The sequence below is a fragment of the Cygnus atratus genome, chromosome 1 (assembly GCF_013377495.2).
Source record: "Cygnus atratus isolate AKBS03 ecotype Queensland, Australia chromosome 1, CAtr_DNAZoo_HiC_assembly, whole genome shotgun sequence".
Classification (NCBI taxonomy): Eukaryota; Metazoa; Chordata; class Aves; order Anseriformes; family Anatidae; genus Cygnus; species Cygnus atratus.
This window is the reverse complement of record NC_066362.1, coordinates 79,090,305-79,109,159: the sequence shown is the minus strand read 5'-3', so window position 1 is coordinate 79,109,159 and position 18,855 is coordinate 79,090,305. Positions and strand designations below refer to the sequence as shown.

Below are 18,855 nucleotides of genomic sequence, written 5' to 3'. Positions count from 1 at the left end.
ATGTTAAATCCTAATACCAAATGTTAGTCTTGCCTGTCTTGTGCTTGCAGGCACAGGGGAGTTGCAGAAAAATTGATCTTTGGGGCTCTTTGCAGTAAAACAAAGATGGTCAATTTGTGCCTACTTTCAGATGCTGTCCTGTGACTGCTGAATACTTTCTGGCTGTGTTGTCTCAGTCATATCCATCCATAATACAAGACATCCACTGCTTAATGTGTGCCACTGTGTGCTTGGGAAGTCCTGGACATTTTGTTTAAATCTTAGATCTGAGTGTCTATACCATTTTTCTCAGTTACAAGGAGACAAGGTCAAAAACATCAAAATATGTCAGTGGTCCCCAACTCTGCTTTGGTAGAAGTTATTATTAAAATATTCAGGGTCAAATTTTCCACATCATTTATACTGCACTACACCAGAACAGAGTGATCAAATGAAGTTAACATTCTTGTACAGGCAGGGTGGAAATCTAATAATCAATTAATCAATTCTTTCAATTTATAAATGAATTAATAGGTAAGTGTTGAAGTTACGTCATCCTCATTTAAGTTTTCCAATTCTTTACCTTAAAATACTTATATGATCATATATTATATATGATTCAGACTGATTTCACTGCTAACTTATTTTCTAAGTGGTCTTTGAGAACTGAATCCTTTACAGACACCTTAATGCAAAACGCAGTCTTTGAGTCATCTCCCTTTTAGGAGGAGAACATGACTTCTCTCTTTTCTGCACCACCACCTTCTTCTCCTCCCCCACCAACATCTATCTGTGTATATCCCATAAAGTTATTCAGGACTTTTGACACAAGCATTAGTTGCTAATCAAGCTCCACAGTAGGGACATGTCTTCTGCCTTTTAATAAGTAACCTAACAATAATTCCATTGAAGTTTTGAATGTTCTTCATTTTATTAAGCAGATTCAGAATGCCATCCCTGGGAAAAGCACACTGAAACATGGAAATTGCCCTTAAAGAACTTGAAAAACAAAAATGACGTGGCATTTCTCTCAGTGCAGAGTAAGGCATGTTGCATGGTTATTTTTTTCCAAGTGAAACAATTACAGCTTGCTTTAGGTATCACATCACAGGACAAAAGCCATTGTGTGGGGGGAGGACTTAGAACTACATTACAAGCTAGGAAACATTCATGCTTTTTTTTTGAAGATTTTTTGTATTTTATTCACGTGCTCTGTTAGAACTGCAATTTGTTCTTCTTTTAGATACAGTACAACACCAATTTGTTTCCTGAGACATTGAGGAAAATAGAGGGCTTGTACAAAAGAAGGGGAAGACAGAAAAGTTGAGGGAAGATGCAGGGAAGTTATCAAGATATAATGAAGAAAGTGCTCTAATTCCCACAAAGCACATGAGAGCTTAATCATTAGTAACACTTTATATATGGAGTTTGGTATGGAGAAATTTAAACGTATTATTATTTGTTTAATATTCTGAGCCTTTCCCCCTTGCAATCATGTTTCCGTAAGTAAATCAGTGATTCCTAGATTTTTGCTTTGTTTAGGGTTGATGAGAGCTGAAAAATTTGTTTTCATCAGCTGCATTTTTACTGCAACACTGACTACTGCCTTGCTGAAGTAACAATCTCTAATTTCAGAAAAGCTAGCCATCCAAAAAGAAAAAAGAAAAAAAAAAAAAGAAGAAGAAGAAAAAAAAAAAGTTGTATTTGCTCTCAGGATAAAAGACTGATCTTATTCACTTCATACAGTTTAGGCAAAGAGAATGATAATTAAGGGAAAGCCAAGATGCTTGCATATAATATATATAGTGTGATGAAACCCACCCTTAACACTTTTAGGTGTTTAGGTATTGGAACTACACACGTATTTAATTATACAACATAATGAGGTCTTGTTTTATATCAAAATGAAAACCTACAGGGATAAAGCTTGTCTTTAGCAAATGTTGTTGACTGTTGAAAAAAGTTATACATACTGGGCAATTGCCTTCAGAACGAACTTCTCAGCAAGGAGAAAATCCATTAATTTAAACAGTAAAGCACAGAAGAAAATCAAACTGTGTGAGTATTAGAGAGAACATACATGTAATGACGCTGTAACAGTTGTAAAGCCCTATTATGATTCCTATTGTTGCTTGTGTGACCAAGCTTGTATGACTCATGCATTAGACTTTGCCAGTCTTGGACAACAGAGTGACCACACCCATCTTGCTGGGGCAACAACACTCTGTTGTCCTCTGCTCAACACATGGTTTCTTCTTTTTCCTTCCTTGCAGCGCATTAGCCTCAGTTGCTATTCTGGTCCTTGTGATACTCGATAAAGAAATGCCTCAACTACACACACAACAGGAATGAGACACATGACAGACAACAAAACAAGTGATTAGGAATCTTCCATACAATCACCGGCATGGGTCTACATCATCAACAGTTGGGAAGAGAGCTTTACCATAACCATGTAGCAGAACAGTATTTGATATTAGCTGCCTTGGAGAGAGAGAGAGACTAGCACAATTCAGACTTACAGTTAGTTTATGAACTAAGAAATTAATTTAAACTGAAATTTGGGCATGAACAGCCTGAAGCACAATCAGCCTTAACTGTCAATAGTACTATTCAAAGAAAAGAACATGCTGAATTTTTCCATTCCACCTCTTGTTCCTTTCTTCCTCTAATGAGAGCTGGGGTCAAAAACCTGGCAATGCCACTCCACCATGTCTTCAAATTGAGAAGAAATTATAATTTTAAAATCCTCTTGGATTTTGCTGCTTGCTTTCTTTGCCTTTTTTCCTTTTCCTTGCCTGGAGAAAGTTGGAGTTTGGGGAAAAAAAAAAGAAAGGCTGTCAATTGTTCCATAATCTTGGTTAAAAGAAAGAAATATATCAGTGGGAAAAAACAACAACAACAAAACACACACACACACACAAAACAAACAAACAAACAAAATAAATTAAAAAAGAAAAAAAACAGCTCCTAAGGAGTGTTCTTGACTGTTGACTGTAAGTTTACAGTCCATCCTCTTGTGCATCTTATGCTGCAGGTAGGGCACCAGCCAATACCTTTTCTAGGCTCAGCATTATATGATGCCTCCAGTCTCTGGTGCTTGGAGACCAACATGTTCTAAGAGGAAATCTGTGGCCTTGCTAGAAGCTGCCTTTGCCAGCTTGCAATCCAGGTAGGGAGCAAATCTGGTCTTGAGAGCAGACTCTGGACTTGCGTGTTTCCACTTGTGCTCATGCCACTTGCTGAACCAGGACTCTTGCAATAGTTCATATCAATGAATTCTCATTTGGATCCTACTCCTACAGTTCATGGAAGATCCCAACTGCCTACTCATATCTAACATCAATAAACTAAGCATTGCTGGGCATCCATGCCAATAGGCTTGGAGTAGCCCATATTTGTGCTAAAGAACTTCTTCAAGAGGGCAGCAGTATACACACTGCCTATTGGGGATAGCCCCTGGAACAGACCATCTGCCAAACACTGCCTGGGATCTGCAGGGGAGAGCATCATTTGAAAAAAGACCAGTTCAAGCAAGGGACTTCCTAACAGTTCACTAGTGCAGACAATCATGGTGAGCTTAAACTTAACACTATAGAAAGATACATTAAATGTTTTATACTGAATAAGTATTTATGCAGACAGATGAACATACTGCCTAAATTTAGGAAATATCTTATTTTCTTAAAAGATAGGCCTGGATTGACAGAGAGAGTATTTTGGCCTAGAACCATTTAAAACACCCTGCTTATAAATCTGCATTAGTTCAAATGGAACTTTCAAGTTTCAGGCTGCCTGAAAGTTGATCCACACCACGTTTGTTGTCCTGCACATCCTCTAACAGATGTGCTTTCACAGTAAGGTTTTAGAGAATCAAAATGTTGAAGCTCAGACAAATGGACATCAGCATCTATCAGATAAAATGCTTGAATAACATTGTCTTAATTCAAATAAAAGTGACTTGTAAGGTCAGAACCCACAAATATTAACTGAAAGGTATACAAGCTACTGCTGAGAATTGTCCCACTGACTTCAAAAGCCAATTTATCCTATTAAAAAAAAACTCATCAGCTGTTCTTTGAATGAAGAACATTTCTGTTGTAGCAAAGACAGTTGTAGAACATAAAGACCCTAAACAGAAATTAGTAAAGAAAACTATTATGGCTGAATTGCATTTCCATCATTACACTAACTTTTGTTGCTGTTGAAAGTGAGTGAGCAAGGCTGGGAATTATGTATTTTCCTCAAGTGTTTTATGATGATACCTTCCTTTATCTGTCTTATTTTCTATTTCTTCCTGTATAGGAAAAAAATAAAAATGAAAAAAAAAAATATAAAACACCTATATTTGACACTAAGATTTAGAATGTAAACACAGTAGTCAGAGACACATTTCCCTGTGGCTGGATTATTATCAGACATATTGTGTGGAACTGCGCCTTTCATTTCAGTGATGGGTTACATGCTTGAACTGAAGAAGCACAGCTCACATGCAGGCAAACTAGTAGGCCCTTCATTTGTGAACTGCTTCACTTAGTGGCAGATTTATTTTATTTTATTTTATTTTATTTTATTTATTTTATTTTATTTATTTTTTGAAATAAAATTAAAAAAAAAAGGTATTTGTCTTCTGCATTTCCTTCATTCTCTTTGAATCTTCTTCAGACATTACAGTTTCACTGGACCTCACAAACACAGAAGGATCAGTACAGGAGCAAAAAACAGTACTGAAGTTTACTGCCTTGCTAGGGGAATTTTAGTATATATCAGAGTTTTATTAAGCAGCTCTGCTGTCTACAATGGACCACTTCCTCGGTGGTAAAGCCCTTTTGTGTCCCAAATCAAGCCATATGGATGTCTAAAAGAAACTTCCCAAAGGATTTCACTAGGGAGTTTTCTTCAAAAGCTAGGTCAGAGCACTGGGGACATGATGTTCCAGAATGACTTTGTTTCCAAAGGTGATATAAGTCACAAAGTCATGGGAAAAATGGTCAGAGAAAGACCACCTAGACCTTCCCTTGTCCCTCTGCGGGATCATTTCAAGCCATGTAAGACCTGATGGATTTCTTTACTCTGTTGATAAGGACCTTCAATTAGATAGACATCACAGCAGCTCCAGGCAATATATTCTGGAGATTGTGCTCTCTGTTTTTTCCTCGTGTCTAACTTGATTATGTCTTTTTACAACATAAACTCATCAGTTCTTGTACCACTCATTCAGGATATGAGTTGGTGGTCTCTTCTTCCATTTGGAGCTTTCTATATGAGGTTGAAGTATTCAGTCATAACACTTCCCAAGTTCTCTTTTATTTGGCAAACATCTCCAATTTCCTGTTTTCCTCATATGTTATGTTTTAATATATGTTGCACATTTGATCATTGTTTCTGTCATCCTCCAGCTCTTCTTAGACTTGCACTTGGTCAGAAAAGGATCCCATATCATAACTTACCAGAGTTCTTCATGTATCTTGCAGGCTAGGCACCTCTGTGCCTAAGTGCAGAACAGATCTTCCTTGCAACAGAATGATGCCATGATTCCAAATATCTTATCTGTGATCATTAAAATTGTAGGGCTTTCTTTCCAGTTCCAGCATAAACATGTACTGCCACCTAACTTCTTCATGTAGCTTTAATTTGACTTTTTTTTTTTTTCAGTTCTTAACACTTATGTAAGCAAGAAATTACTTTTTATTTTTTTGCAGATAGTCATGTGAGTTCTGTTCAACTAATTTGGTAATCATAACCAATGAGTAGAGTCTAAAAGTATGCTTGTTGTTAAGAAGAAGATTTTTTTGTTTGCTTGCTTCCAGAAATGGTGCCTATCATCAACTAAACTTGTTCTGCTGCAATGTTTCTTAATTATTTCTCTAATAAAGATTGTATCTGGAAAAATTAGATAATATCAGAAAAAGACAAATATTATACAAGTCCAAAATATGAGCCAAACTGAGAAGAGATGTAACACGTCATTTTTAGAGAAGATTTGTAAAGATTCATAAGCCTATTGCCAAAACATAGCTGTATATTAAGTGTGTGTATCCTCTCATATATTGCTTGGTATATACCTCTATTTAAATATAGGATTCCATTTCATTAAACAGGGAAATCCTAAAATGATAATTATTTGTAAAACACTAAATTTTTGCCTGAATACTGTTATGTTTTTTTTTGTGTAAAGTATTTCACATGAGGATGTGTTAGTTATACTTAGTAGGCATAAAATTGTCATTTATGAGGTTAATTAGTAGTTAATTTAGAAACCAATTTAATCTCCCTTTGGTAATACTCACTCAAGAAAATAGGTTTACAAATGAACTACGTATAAGAGCTAACAACGTGAACAATATTGCTTTCAAGAATATCTCTGAACAATGACTTTCAGGGTGTGATCCTAACTCATGGTTCTTGCCCTGCATTTTTTCTGTCTTACCTCTTGGCACGCCTGCAGCTCTGGGTACATGTTGTTCAGTATATCTTTGGTCTGCCCCATTAATTGTTATAAACTTATCAGGTTATTTTAAGAACTTGTAAGATAATTATTTAATGAAAGAAGAAAAACTGCAGAAGACAACTTTCCAAGAAACATGTATCAGAATCAAATTTGACCTAGTTTGTGAATCTTGTTTGGAATTTCTCTTTAGTATTTATAATTTGTCTAGATTGGGTGTTAGAGTATACGGGAGATGCAGAAAACTACAACTCAAGCATACGTGATGGCTTAAGTTCAGAACTGATGCAAGTGTATGGAAGGCCAAATTCATTTAGGTTTCAGCAATTCTGTCAGGTATAAAGGTACCCCTGGCATTCATAGAGTAATATTTAAATAATGTTTTGTTTTGCTCTGTTTTGTTTTCAGTAACCTTTCCCACCACCATTTTTACCAATTACAGAAAACTATGCTTGGATTCATTTTCATTTTTAATGAAACATTTACAACCCTTACCTCTGAAAATCTTTTCTACAGCTGTCATCAGACTCTATATTAAATACTGGAAATTTGGATGAAAGTGGTGTTCATATTTAAATAAAATGTTCAGATCTAATCTTCTGCCTCTATCTTTTTTGTTTGTTTGTTTGTTTGTTTATCTTTATTTCAAAACTACTTTCTCATAAATGGAGAAACATATGGCTGGAAGATATTTCCATTGCAGTCTAGTGTATTTGTTGATGTGTTTCAACACCACTATGAGGACAACACAAACCTGCTGAATGTAATATCCCTGAAGTCATTGCCCTTTCAGTATCTGTAAGGGAATTCAACCACAAAGTGGTGCTGTTGCAAAAGCTAATGTTTAACGGGGAAAACCAACTCCTTGCTTTTAATAACGACCCAAGGCATACATAAAACCCAATGAAAATGTTCATCCATTTACAAACTAACATGCATATCTTCTCTATAAATATTCTATTTTATTAATGTAAAGTGGAATTAGAGCAGTATCTTAATATGTGGGGAAAAACATATGTCTTCAAAGTATATAAAAGATTACATGTTCTAATCAAGGACCTAATTAAGCAGATCAATGTATAGTAATTATTCCAATTAAAATCCTCAGAAATTGAAGATGACTTTCTACAACATGCTCAGAGCAATATTTCAAATTCTTCAAGACTGAACAGAGACTTGTTCAAAATAACATGATTTTGTTTGGATGGAAGTCAGAACCTCACATCCAAGGACTACAGTTAAAATAAGATGATCATCTGGGACCTTTATTGTGCGTCATAAAATGTAAAAAAAATAGTAATAAAAATCCACTTGTATTAAGGCTTATCCTTAAAAACAAACAAACAAACAAACAAAAAACCAAAAATATAAAACCACCTAGAAGAACAGATGAAGATATAAAAATATCTAGATAAAAACAGCTTCAGAACAACAGAAACATCTTTAGAGAAAAGTGCGGAAAACTGCAAGTACCAAACAAGTCTCCATTTTCTAAAGCTGTGAAAACACAGTCTACAATGCTTTTTGCAGTGCACACATATTTGGCAAGATTAAGGTGTCACATATCATATTACAAGGCTTCTGATTGCCCACAGACCCAGACACGAGTACAGGGCAAAACCCCTCGACTTTTGTAAACTGCCTGACTCCAGCAGATGTGCCTCCCATCAGAGGTAGGCAGCCCCTATGCCTAGGACATTTACTTGTAACCTATTTATTTGCCTTCTTTTTGCTGGGCTATCTGCAAATGGGAAGTTCCCCAGGCTAGGGATGCTTTCAGATGCTTAACCCTTTGCCTACCTCTGGGGGAACATTCTCAAGCAATAGGAAAATCTTCTATTTCTAGCATTATTTGTCTACTTCAGGAGATTAAAAGCTGAGTCATACTTTAGGCATTTCTCAAATCCAACTACAATGTTGGGGCTGGGGGGACAGGCATAATTTTTTTTTCCCTTCCTTTTAACTGAGAAAGATCTAAAAAAGATGGAAACTACATTCAACCAAAGAGCGAAGACAAAAATACTCTTGAGCTGATCAAGACCTTTGTGTTGTTTTGTTTTGTTTTTGTGGACTGGCAAAGCAGCAATTTGTAATAGAATATTCTTAGGAATCAGTGATGGAAGATCTCTCTTTCCTTCTGCATAGAGGGAATAAGCAATTCAGGCAGGATTTATGTGACTGATACAATATGTAGAGTTCAGAGTTTCCTAAATAGGATTATTTAATGGTTGAGAAAAATCAGATAGTGATAAAGTGCAACCACAACAATTGCAATACCTGCCATGTTTCAATCCACAGTGGAAGATATTTTAATAAAAGTATGACAACTATCTAGGTAGATTTAAATGTCTTAAAGAAGATGGTACAATGCTTTGACAGCATGAGAGGGCTAATCATCCTTACAAAGGGAGGAGAAAGAGGAAAACATTCTTTGTTAAATAACAAAAGAGAAAGGTTCATGAGCTTATAAAGGAAGTATTCACTAAAGAAACAATCAGGTAATGTAAGTTTTTAAGTACTGCATAATATAAGCAGGTTCTTATGATTATGACTTGCTCAATTATGCTTGAATCAAATAGAAAAGAAAGATGACTTAAGCAAGTAAATTTAGAGGGAGACTTAGAGGCATGCAGCTAAATTTATCAGCCATCTCTGTGAGCAATCACTCCAAATAAAAAGTTTGGAAACCAGTCACTGCTGGTTGCTGATGAACTTTCCATGTTTTTGGCACTCACCATCCTTTTCTTAATGGACTAATCTGCAAATCAAAACAGGAGCAATATCTGGATACAAATCCACCCTGAGCTCTATTCTTAAGAGTGGATATTTCTCCTAACATGTATCTTTGTGTTGTGGAGAGTAACTTGGGTTGACAAAAATGATGACTAAAGAAATAATGTGTCTAAGATTTAGAAGTAATAAAATAAATAAATAAATAAATAAATAAAAGCGCTAGAGGGAAGGAGTGAGTGGAGACTTACGGCTTTACAGTTCTGCAGTTCTGTTTCTCTATTTCACCTGTTTTACATGTCCTGTAATGACTTCTGAATATGGGTAAGAATAGAAACACATGCTTGCAGTTTGACCAAAGAGTGTGCATGTGTATGTGTGTGAGTGTGCGTGTGGGAGACAGAAGGAGGATGGGGGGAAAGAGAGAAAGAGAGAGAGGAGTGGATGGACCATTAGAGTGCAAACGCAGAGACATTCCTGCAATAAAATACTTGTCTTCTGAGAATCACAGTCCGGAAGAGATGGTTATGATTTAACAAAAGAATTCTCTAAAATGTTCCCTGGTGCTAATACCATTCTTAATAATAAGAAAAGATTTTACCAGGAAGAGGAATGAAACCATCAATTGGATTGAAAGAAAGAAAGAAAGAAAGAAAGAAAGAAAGAAAGAAAGAAAGAAAGAAAGAAAGAAAGAGAAAGAAAGAAAGAAAGAAAGAAAGAAAGAAAGAAAGAAAGAAAGAAAGAAAGAAGAGAGAAAGAAAGAAAACAGGGACATGATGGGGATTTTTAGAGCACATAAGGGAAAAAAATAACCTTTATGTCAATTTTGTCGTTTTCAAAAAAATACCTCATTCTCTGAAACTCCCCAGCTAGGCAAGGTTATTATAAATGGTAGGTAGTGAAAGAAGAGTGTGGCAATAAAAGGGTTAATCTGCAGAGCACAGAGCCATCTGGCTGAGCTGGTTTGTTATAATCGAGCAGATTATGTTCACGGGACTCAGAGTTTAAGGCTCCTCTCCCATAGAGCAGCTCTGCACAACCCAAGCAGACCAACTTTGTGACTTTGAATGAACATATTTACATCCACCTTTCTCTTCATGTCGACTTTTCTGGAAACATTCACACGGATGCCATGGTTACTCCTACCACGGTAAGGGAAATTTGACGTTTTCTAATAGGGTCCTAAGAGGGCGGGGAGGGGGGGGGGGAAAGGGTTTCTTTGAAGAAGTATAACTGGGGGGGGGAAGGGTGTCTTGTAAGCAGTAGATCTATCCCAAAAGTTGTTGCTTTTACCATTGTGCCTGCTCCTTCCCCCACCCCTACTTGCCCTACAGCTTGCTTTAGTCCTGAGGTTCCTCTCTCCTCCTGCTCCGCACTCTGTTGTTCAAGTTCCTGGCAAGAAAACAGAAGAAGAAAAATATGAGGTGCTAAAGGAATCTGATTCAAGAGGAAAAAGCAAAGGAGACTCTTGGTTTTATTTTAAGAGGGAAACCAGAAACTTCAGATATAACAAAAGGGGCTGCAAATCTTGAGCAGGGATTGCAAGAACCAGCCTCAGCATACATAGCATGCTTGCCCTCAGGGAAAGTTAGAGCCTATGACAGGCAAAGTGAAAATGTCCAATTTCTAGACCTTGCCTGTCTCAGGTAACTAACTTCAGTGGAGCTTTTTTTGTGTGTGTGTGTGTGTGTGTGTGTGTGTGTGTGTGCCAGACCCTAGGAAGTCCTATCCATGACTTTTGAATCAATCTCCATTCTCCTCAAACCCAAACATTAAATTCCCTGGTAGGAGCTGGAGATCAAAGGATTCTCTGCACATCTGTATCTAGGTGAAAAAGATATACTCACTTTGTGCTAGGATAGCGGAGAAACTATTCTTACGCTGCAATTTCAAGTGTTTGGTAAGTGCCTTCTAGGAATGCAGCACACGACTAATAAACACAGACGCACATATAGAGAGCAAAATAGAAAGCTGTTTCTCATCTAAACAGCTGAAATGCAGCTTAAAGCGTCAGTTACTGTTGAGTCCTTATGGAGACACCAAACTGCTATTAGCCAAGAGGGGAAAAAGTCCTTGAATGGTTTAGATAGTTTTCTGATCAGTTCTTAATCCTTCATTAAAATAAACGGGAAAGCTCTGTGTTGGTCCTATCTCTTGAACTATAAATATGCAGCATCTGGAGAGATGGATATTTTGGATTGAATAGGGCTGCTATGCACACATTCTCTCATTCCTATATTGCAAAACCAGTTATTTAGAGATGAGTGTGTGTGTGCGTGAGTTTTTTTTCCCCTTTTAAAATAGACAGAGATGTGTGCTATATTGTCCAGTCAATTGTTATGAGCTACAAGCTTTCAAAAAGCACTATTTTCTCTTCGGCTCGTGTGATTTGTTGCATGAGGAGTGCAAATGGTATGTAAAGTTTGCCTTTACATTTGCCTTCAGGAAAATACTCAGACAAATAGGAAAGATATTCTCAGGCACTGAAATACCTGATCTGTGTAAGTGTGTAAGTAGAGGAGTAGTACAAGGAACACCTATAAATAAGATGTCAGAAAAACAAAACTCTAATTAAAAAAATAAAATCTTACTTTGTGGCAAGACAGAGTAAAAAAGCAGTAGAGAATGAAAGAGCGTTCAGCACAATTCCAACTGCTTGTAGTAAAAAGACTGCTCTCAGATACACATGTCAGCATCAGGAGCTGTGTGTGTGAGCATGGTAGGGGGAGGAAAACTAGGTACAATTACAGGTGGAGGGCCCAAAATATGGGGAGAAGAGGATGTACCAGCAAGGCCAGGACGGAAGTGCTTTGTGTAGGAGGGTGTTATATTTTGAGGTATGCAATATATTTAGGGTTTGGATTTTTTTTTTCTTCTTCTTCCCAGGGGAAGAAAAAAAAAAAAGTGATTCATAGATAGATACAAGTTTGGACTGAAAGTGTTACATGCTGAAAATAAACTGCAATATATTGTATTGTGTACTGGAGTAATAAGAGCAGGTGAGCCATGCAAAGGTGGTAATCATAAAAGGAAAACTACTGCAGGTCAGCTGGAAAACGAGTATCTTCGTGGGTGGAAGAGCTCAGAAGGGGAAGTAACACTTCAGAGGGATGGGAAAAGGTGCAGGCTGGAGGCTGGGTGAGGATATGAAAGGGACATACAAGGATGGTGGGGTCTGCAAGGGGGAGGTAGGGTAGGCAGTGGGAGTGAAGAGAGAAAGGTGAACATATGGGGCACAGAGGATGTTTGGAGGAGGAAGAAAAATGTGAACTATTGTATATTTGGAGAGAGGCATGGAAAATAATCAGCTACATGAAGCTTGTGGGAGGGTCTAAAGGAGACACCTTTGACTGTCAAGAAATAGATATGAGGGTGCATTTGGAAGGAAGGTGTTACATCACGAAAGGGAAGACTTGTGTGGAGATGGAAACACATGCCAAGGAGAGAAATGGAGAGGACAAAAAGAGCAGGAAGGAATGAGGATGTGGTGATAGAAAAATGGTATAGAGAGCCATAAATGTGTGTGAGGAGGGAAGAGCTGAAAGAAATTTCAGAGGAGGTTGGAAGCCTGCTGGAGTGTTGTAAATATCTGGTGCCTGGCTATGAGGAAGAGGCAGAACAGAGGGAAAAGCTGTGTGAAGGTGCTGTGAGGAGATGCGAGATAATGGAAATTATGGGGGCAGGATGAATAGTGGCAGGAATACAAAGATGTGGCAGGTCTCAAGAAGCATGAGAACAGGGAAAGAATGATGGGTATAGGAGGCATGAAAATGAAATTAAGAGCTGAGGTTTGTGCAAAGGTGTCTGGGCAAAAGGTGGTTTAAAGCAGTTATAGGATGAGAGCACAGGGTGAGAGGAAATTTAGTTTTGTATTGCTTTGAAGACAAAGAAAGTCCTTGTCCAAAGATACAGGAGTGACTTAGCCATCAGAAATATAGGATGCCTCTTATTGGCAGTTGGGATATTATAGTGGAAGAACAATCAAAACATATCAGCAGAAACAGCAGAGGAAAACAGTGGAAAGTAAGGAATAATGTGGGGAGAACACATACACAGATAAAAAGGGGTGATTTCCTATTAAGAGAAATGTAACAAATGTGCTCATAACTCTGGTAGGTATTGGCTAAGTGAAGCAGTAAGAGGAAATGACGCAAATCTGTGAGCGGAGACATGACTAAAGATATAAAGGGGTGGGAGGAGAAGGAATGGGAGGGATAACTACCTGCAGGGCTTTATAGGCCACATGTACTAAGGTCAAAAGATAAGTGTGAAGTGTGTGGGGAGGTGAGCGGAGTTGGGAGCTGTAGGGCATGAATTGGGAGTAAATGAAAATGGCAGTTCATGTTACAAGGAGTGAGAAACATCATAGGTTGACAGACGAATGTGTGTAAGCAAGGAAGGTATGTGCCAGTTTGCATCTGCTTGTAAGGGCTGTGAAAGGGAAGTGAAAGAAGTGAAAATCTGTTTCTGACGAGAGAGTTGTGCACACAGCATGCTCAAAGTAAATGAAGGAAGAACAGGTAATGATTGCAGAGCTGAGCATGGAACCTGGGAAACTGAAAACAGGTTATGGGGGAGGGAAGAGTGATGAAGAGTGGGAAAAAGTTAATGAGGGTATAGGCCATTTGTGGTTATCTGCCTCTTGGTTTGAAGGGGGCTGTGTAAGAGTGCAGGAGGTTATACATGCATGCATGGCAGCACAAGAGTAGATTGGCAGTTAAGCACAAGGGGAGAGCAAGTAGGAGGCATGGATAAATACATTTAGTGAACAATGATAGGTGCATGGATAAATGAGATGCTGGTTTTGTGTGCAAACAGGGCAATGGACAGATGTGTTCAGTGACTGTTGTGCTTACATGACTGGCAGAGTTCCAGAGGAAGACATGTGATGAGAATGATCCATCCAGTCTGCATAAGGAAGTTGTGCATGAAGTTCATGTAAGAGTACTGGTTCTTGTAAGGGATATTCATCTGAGTGGAAGCAACAAACATGCACCCTGGAAGCTGCACTGATGTGTACAAGAGTTATAGGAGACAAACCAGAGAATTACATGTCCATTGCAAATGTGGCACAACTCTCTGTGTTGAAATAGGTTATATAAGGTGCACAACAGAGGTGAGTTTTGTGAGTTTAGAGAAGCAATGTTTGCGTTGTGAGGGAGGGAAGGCAAAGATGACTAACTAGGAGAACGGTTTAGTGTGTGAGTAGCAATAGGACCGAATGTGTGCTATATATGTTTGCCTTCTGTATGAAGTGTGCAGAAGGCAGACTCGCCTTTAGAGATTTTGCAGGCTTTTTCTAAAGAACTATTGAATAGTCCTGAGCAAATCCCAGGATGTCTGAAATATCCCACCATCTTCATTTGGAGACATAATGATGTACCTTGTTTTTGTGCCTTAGAACATTAATGTGCCGCTGCTGGCACAAAATGGCAGAGACATTCCTCTAGGACCAGTTAACAGGGCTACTGGGTAGTTAAACAGGCCAGTGGATGAACAACGGCTGGGTTGAAGAACGCATGGGGAGCACAGATGTCAGACAAAGGAAACATGAAAGTACTGGCTTTCTCCATGGCTTGAAGCTGTACTGGAGTAATGTGTAGCTGGCTGAAGGTTGTAAACAGGATACATCTTGGGTGTGAGAGAGAAATACTAAAGATGTCTTTCCTTTCAAGACAATCATATAAATTGACAACATCTGTTCTCAAATTGTCCAGTTTGCCTAGAGCTTTTTGGGCACTGTCATAGACTGGGTAGGAAAATACTCATTTCCATCCATAGCTGAACAGGAGGTTGGAACTAATCCTGCCAGTTTTGCACTGGGCCAAGACAGTCCAACCACACAGCACCACTGGGCTGGAAGGTTGAAACCTCTGGGCGCAGACCTTATACAGCATCAGTCACATGAAAGTTCACAGATTCCTTTCTGGTTTATTCCAAGGATCAATTCCTGGGGAAAAAAAAAAAAAAAGGAAAAAAAAAAGGGGAAAAAAAAAAGGAGTTGGTCTGTAAAATTAACAAATAGGCATGTGAATACTTAACTAACAGCCATGTGCCCTGTTGGGAACCAGTTGTCTGACTTTACATGTAGATTTCCCACTGCAGAGTCCTGTTGTACCTCAACAGCTGAATAATTTGTCCAGGCAGTGGCTGGACCTGGTCCTTTCCTCGCTGCAGGGTGGTGGTGAGCTTCTCTTCAGGTCAGGTCATGTGCAGTTGGGACGATGAAGCCATTTTCTATGCGGGGGAGACATGTGACTGCAGCCAGTGGCCATGGCCACCAGGGTTCAGCAGTGCTGAAATCACAGACTACAGCCCGCTCAGCCACTGCCACCAGCGAAGCCCAGGGTAAAGCCCCGGCCTTCCACCACATGCTTCCTCCTCACTTAACCGCCGAGAAAATGGAAAGCAAATGGGGGCATCAACCTGACAGCTGGCTGGGAAAAGGGAAAGGGATTGATGGGTACAATTAGTGCTGGGTTGTCACAGGAAGGGGTTCAAAGCGTGAGTGGCTGAGCTGTGTTCAAATGTGAGGAACGTGGAGTATTTGTGTCCTCCTGAACTCTTTTGTAGTCATGAAAGAACCAGTGAAATCTGTCTGCAACGGTTGGAACATCTGGGTGTCCCCGCAGATGTCTGCTCGTTCTGGGCTATGTGTGTGTCTCCCCATGGGGAGAGTGACTAGGAGCAGACAGTGGAAAGAAGTGTGTGGGTAGGGATGACAGAGGTAGATGGCAGCTGTTTCTGTGTGGGAGACAGCCATCTCTGTACATCTGTCGGTGGGGGATGTGGGGATCAGTCACTTTCTGAGGGGACAGATGGGAAGTGCGTGTGAAGAGAGAAGTAGTAAGGGTGGATATGAAGTAGTTTCAAGGTTGTGAAACAAGTGTTGGAGGGAATATACAGAGCTATTTTCCTGATTGTATCACAGTTCCTAAGTACGTAAGATAGAGGACTTTCTTCTACAGAGATCTTCAAGGAAGACTGTGCTTCCTTGGAAATAAAAAAATAAATAAAATCCAATTCAGCTAAGAGTCTTCTTCACATGGTACAAACCTCTTGCTGTGTGAGCAAGATCAGCAGGGTGGCCCTAAAGCCCCTGTCCTCTTAAGACAGAAAGCATCTGGAAAGATCAGAACAAGACCATACAGTTCTCCGTCTCATCTTTCTCAACCTCTCTGTTCCCCACCTCTTCACACACAGACAGAGGTGTTTCCTAGTCTGACTTCTAAGTTTGTGTTTGAAATTTCCCTCTGTGGAAATATGCGATGATGAAGATGTGTGCAGGTGAAGACAGTGCTGTGTTGGATCAGGTCAGAGAAGCAATGTATTGGTTGCATTTCAATGCACTTGACAAGGGTGGCATTTAGTTCCACATTCACATCAAGCAGTGTCAGAAAACCAGAGTGCATGACTCATTACCACTCTGTCTATACTTTTGAGGGAGTAACCACCCACCTAACCATGTAAATATAAAGATTGCATAGAACAAGCTCCATTTGTGTTATCTGTTACAAGCCTGTACTAGAGGTGGTGAAAATATTCTTGGAGGATTGCATCCTACTGGGTAAGATTTACAGCACTCCTCCAACATTTTCTGTGCTTCAGCTGCATGTGTTCCCCATTGTGGAACACCAACAATAAATGTGCTGTTTCCCAGTTCCTCTTTCACACCTTCCAGCACTAAACTCTTTTGTTTTGGGTTTGTCTCTACTATAGATATTAAATGTTGTATCTTACATTAGCTGTTAACAAGTAAGACACTGTTAATCTCATTAACTGAGAAACATACTTCTTCACCCGCATTGGCCGGAAGTCAGTATCGTTAGAGCTAACTGACATTGAACCAAAGGGTTACAGAAGGAAGATTACATTGTACTATACATGAATGTTTAAAGGCTTTTCTATACTCAGAAGTGAATTCAGGTTGTGAGTGTGAAATTTAAACCCAACAGCTGCTTCTGAATAACTGTGGTTAGACAAGTTCTAAGATAGCATCCTCTCCTGTGGCTTCTGCCTTAGCCAGGAGGTGAACAAGCACACTTGCAAGACGAAAACAACTTTTGTTCTCTTAAGAGATGGGATTTGGGCAGTATTTGGTTTCTGTTCAAAACCAAGACCAGATGTTATGGCTTTCAGCTATAAAAGACAGATCTCACAAATCCACTGTAGACATTTAACCAGTTTTCCCAGTATGCTCTCTTTGAGGTAAACTTGTAGTACCACTAGCTGCTGAGATGTGTGATGGGCTTGATTTCGGAAATACTGTGATAATGATAGAAACCATGCCTTAGGGGAATCAAATAGCCACTGTATAGTCATCTGCGTCAAAACAAAAACAAAAACAAAAACAAACTTAGATGCAAAGACTACAGTGAAAATATTTAAGAAATGCTTTGGAAGAACATGGAAACGTGTCTGTGTATGTCCTCTCTCTACCATTCCCCACATTTCCCTACCCATTCCTAGCATGTAAGTGGTGTGCAAAACACCAACTGCATGGTAGCAGCATAAACAAAGTTCTTAGCAAAAGGGAAACTTTGCGCTGGATTAGGTAACAAAAATGTGGACATTAAGAGGGAAATGAGAATTCATATGCTGGGATTTTTCCTGGGTTTGTACATTCAAGAGTTAGAAAAGATCTATTTGGTTCATTGTTTTGAGCTCCTATGATAAGTTCACTCATTTCTCAAACAATTTGTACAATTATAGTCTACATGACTGACTTTCCAAATAGATGATGCAGATAACTCCACAACCTTATAAATCTTCATGTAAGGATAGTTTTTCTTTGTTATTTATTGATTCTTGCATGTTTTCCCACTTAGATCCCCCAATATCTTCAGCAAGCTTTCTCTTGCCTTTTTTTTTTTTTTACTGTTTAATAAACTCCTCAAACACTTGACACTAGTTGTCGCTCTTTGTTTAATCCCATTCTTTGATTTACAGAGTTCATATGATTCATTCCCTCCCTCCCTTCCGTCCTTCCGTCCTTCCTTCCTTCCTTCCTTCCTTCCTTTCTTCATTTTCTTAAGTATACCTATTTCAGATTTCTGTTTTCCCTTAATTTTATCCACTACTTCATTGGCTCTGATGAGGCCACACCTCGAGCACTGTGTTCAGTTTTGGGCCCCTCGCTACAAGAAGGACATGGAGGTGCTCAAGAGAGTCCAGAGGAGGGCAACGAAGCTGGTGAGGGGTCTGGAGAACAAGTCTTACGAGGAGAGGCTGAGGGAGCTGGGGTTGTTCAGCCTGGAGAAGAGGAGGCTCAGGGGCGACCTTCTTGCACTCTATAGATACCTTAAAGGAGGCTGTAGCATGGTGGGGGTTGGTCTATTCTCCCACGTGCCTGGTGACAGGACGAGGGGGAATGGGCTAAAGTTGCACCAGGGGAGATTTAGGTTGGATATTAGGAAGAACTTCTTTACTGAAAGGATTGTTAGGCATTGGAATGGGCTGCCCAGGGAAGTGGTTGAGTCACCATCCCTGGAGGTCTTTAAAAGACGTTTAGATGTAGAGCTTAGTGATATGGTTTAGTGGTTTAGTGGAGAACTTGTTAGTGTTAGGACAGAGGTTGGACTAGATGATCTTGGAGGTCTCTTCCAACCTAGATGATTTTGTGCGATTCTGTGCTTCTGTGGTAACACTAGAACGTCCAGGACTACAGGTGATATTCAAAAACCAGATCTCTTTCACGT

General features: G+C 39.2%; 1 protein-coding gene across 1 annotated transcript in view; it reads left to right on the top strand.

The window, feature by feature from the left end:
- The first annotated feature begins 10,252 nt into the window (after nucleotides 1-10,252).
- Nucleotides 10,253-18,855, top strand: part of NTF3 (neurotrophin 3) — a 57,525-nt gene continuing 48,922 nt past the window's right edge. Inside the window, exon 1 of the mRNA XM_035540561.2 lies at nucleotides 10,253-10,307. Coding sequence (XP_035396454.2) covers nucleotides 10,290-10,307 — 18 coding nt within the window. The 5' untranslated portion in view covers nucleotides 10,253-10,289. The remainder of the gene's footprint in view (nucleotides 10,308-18,855) is intronic.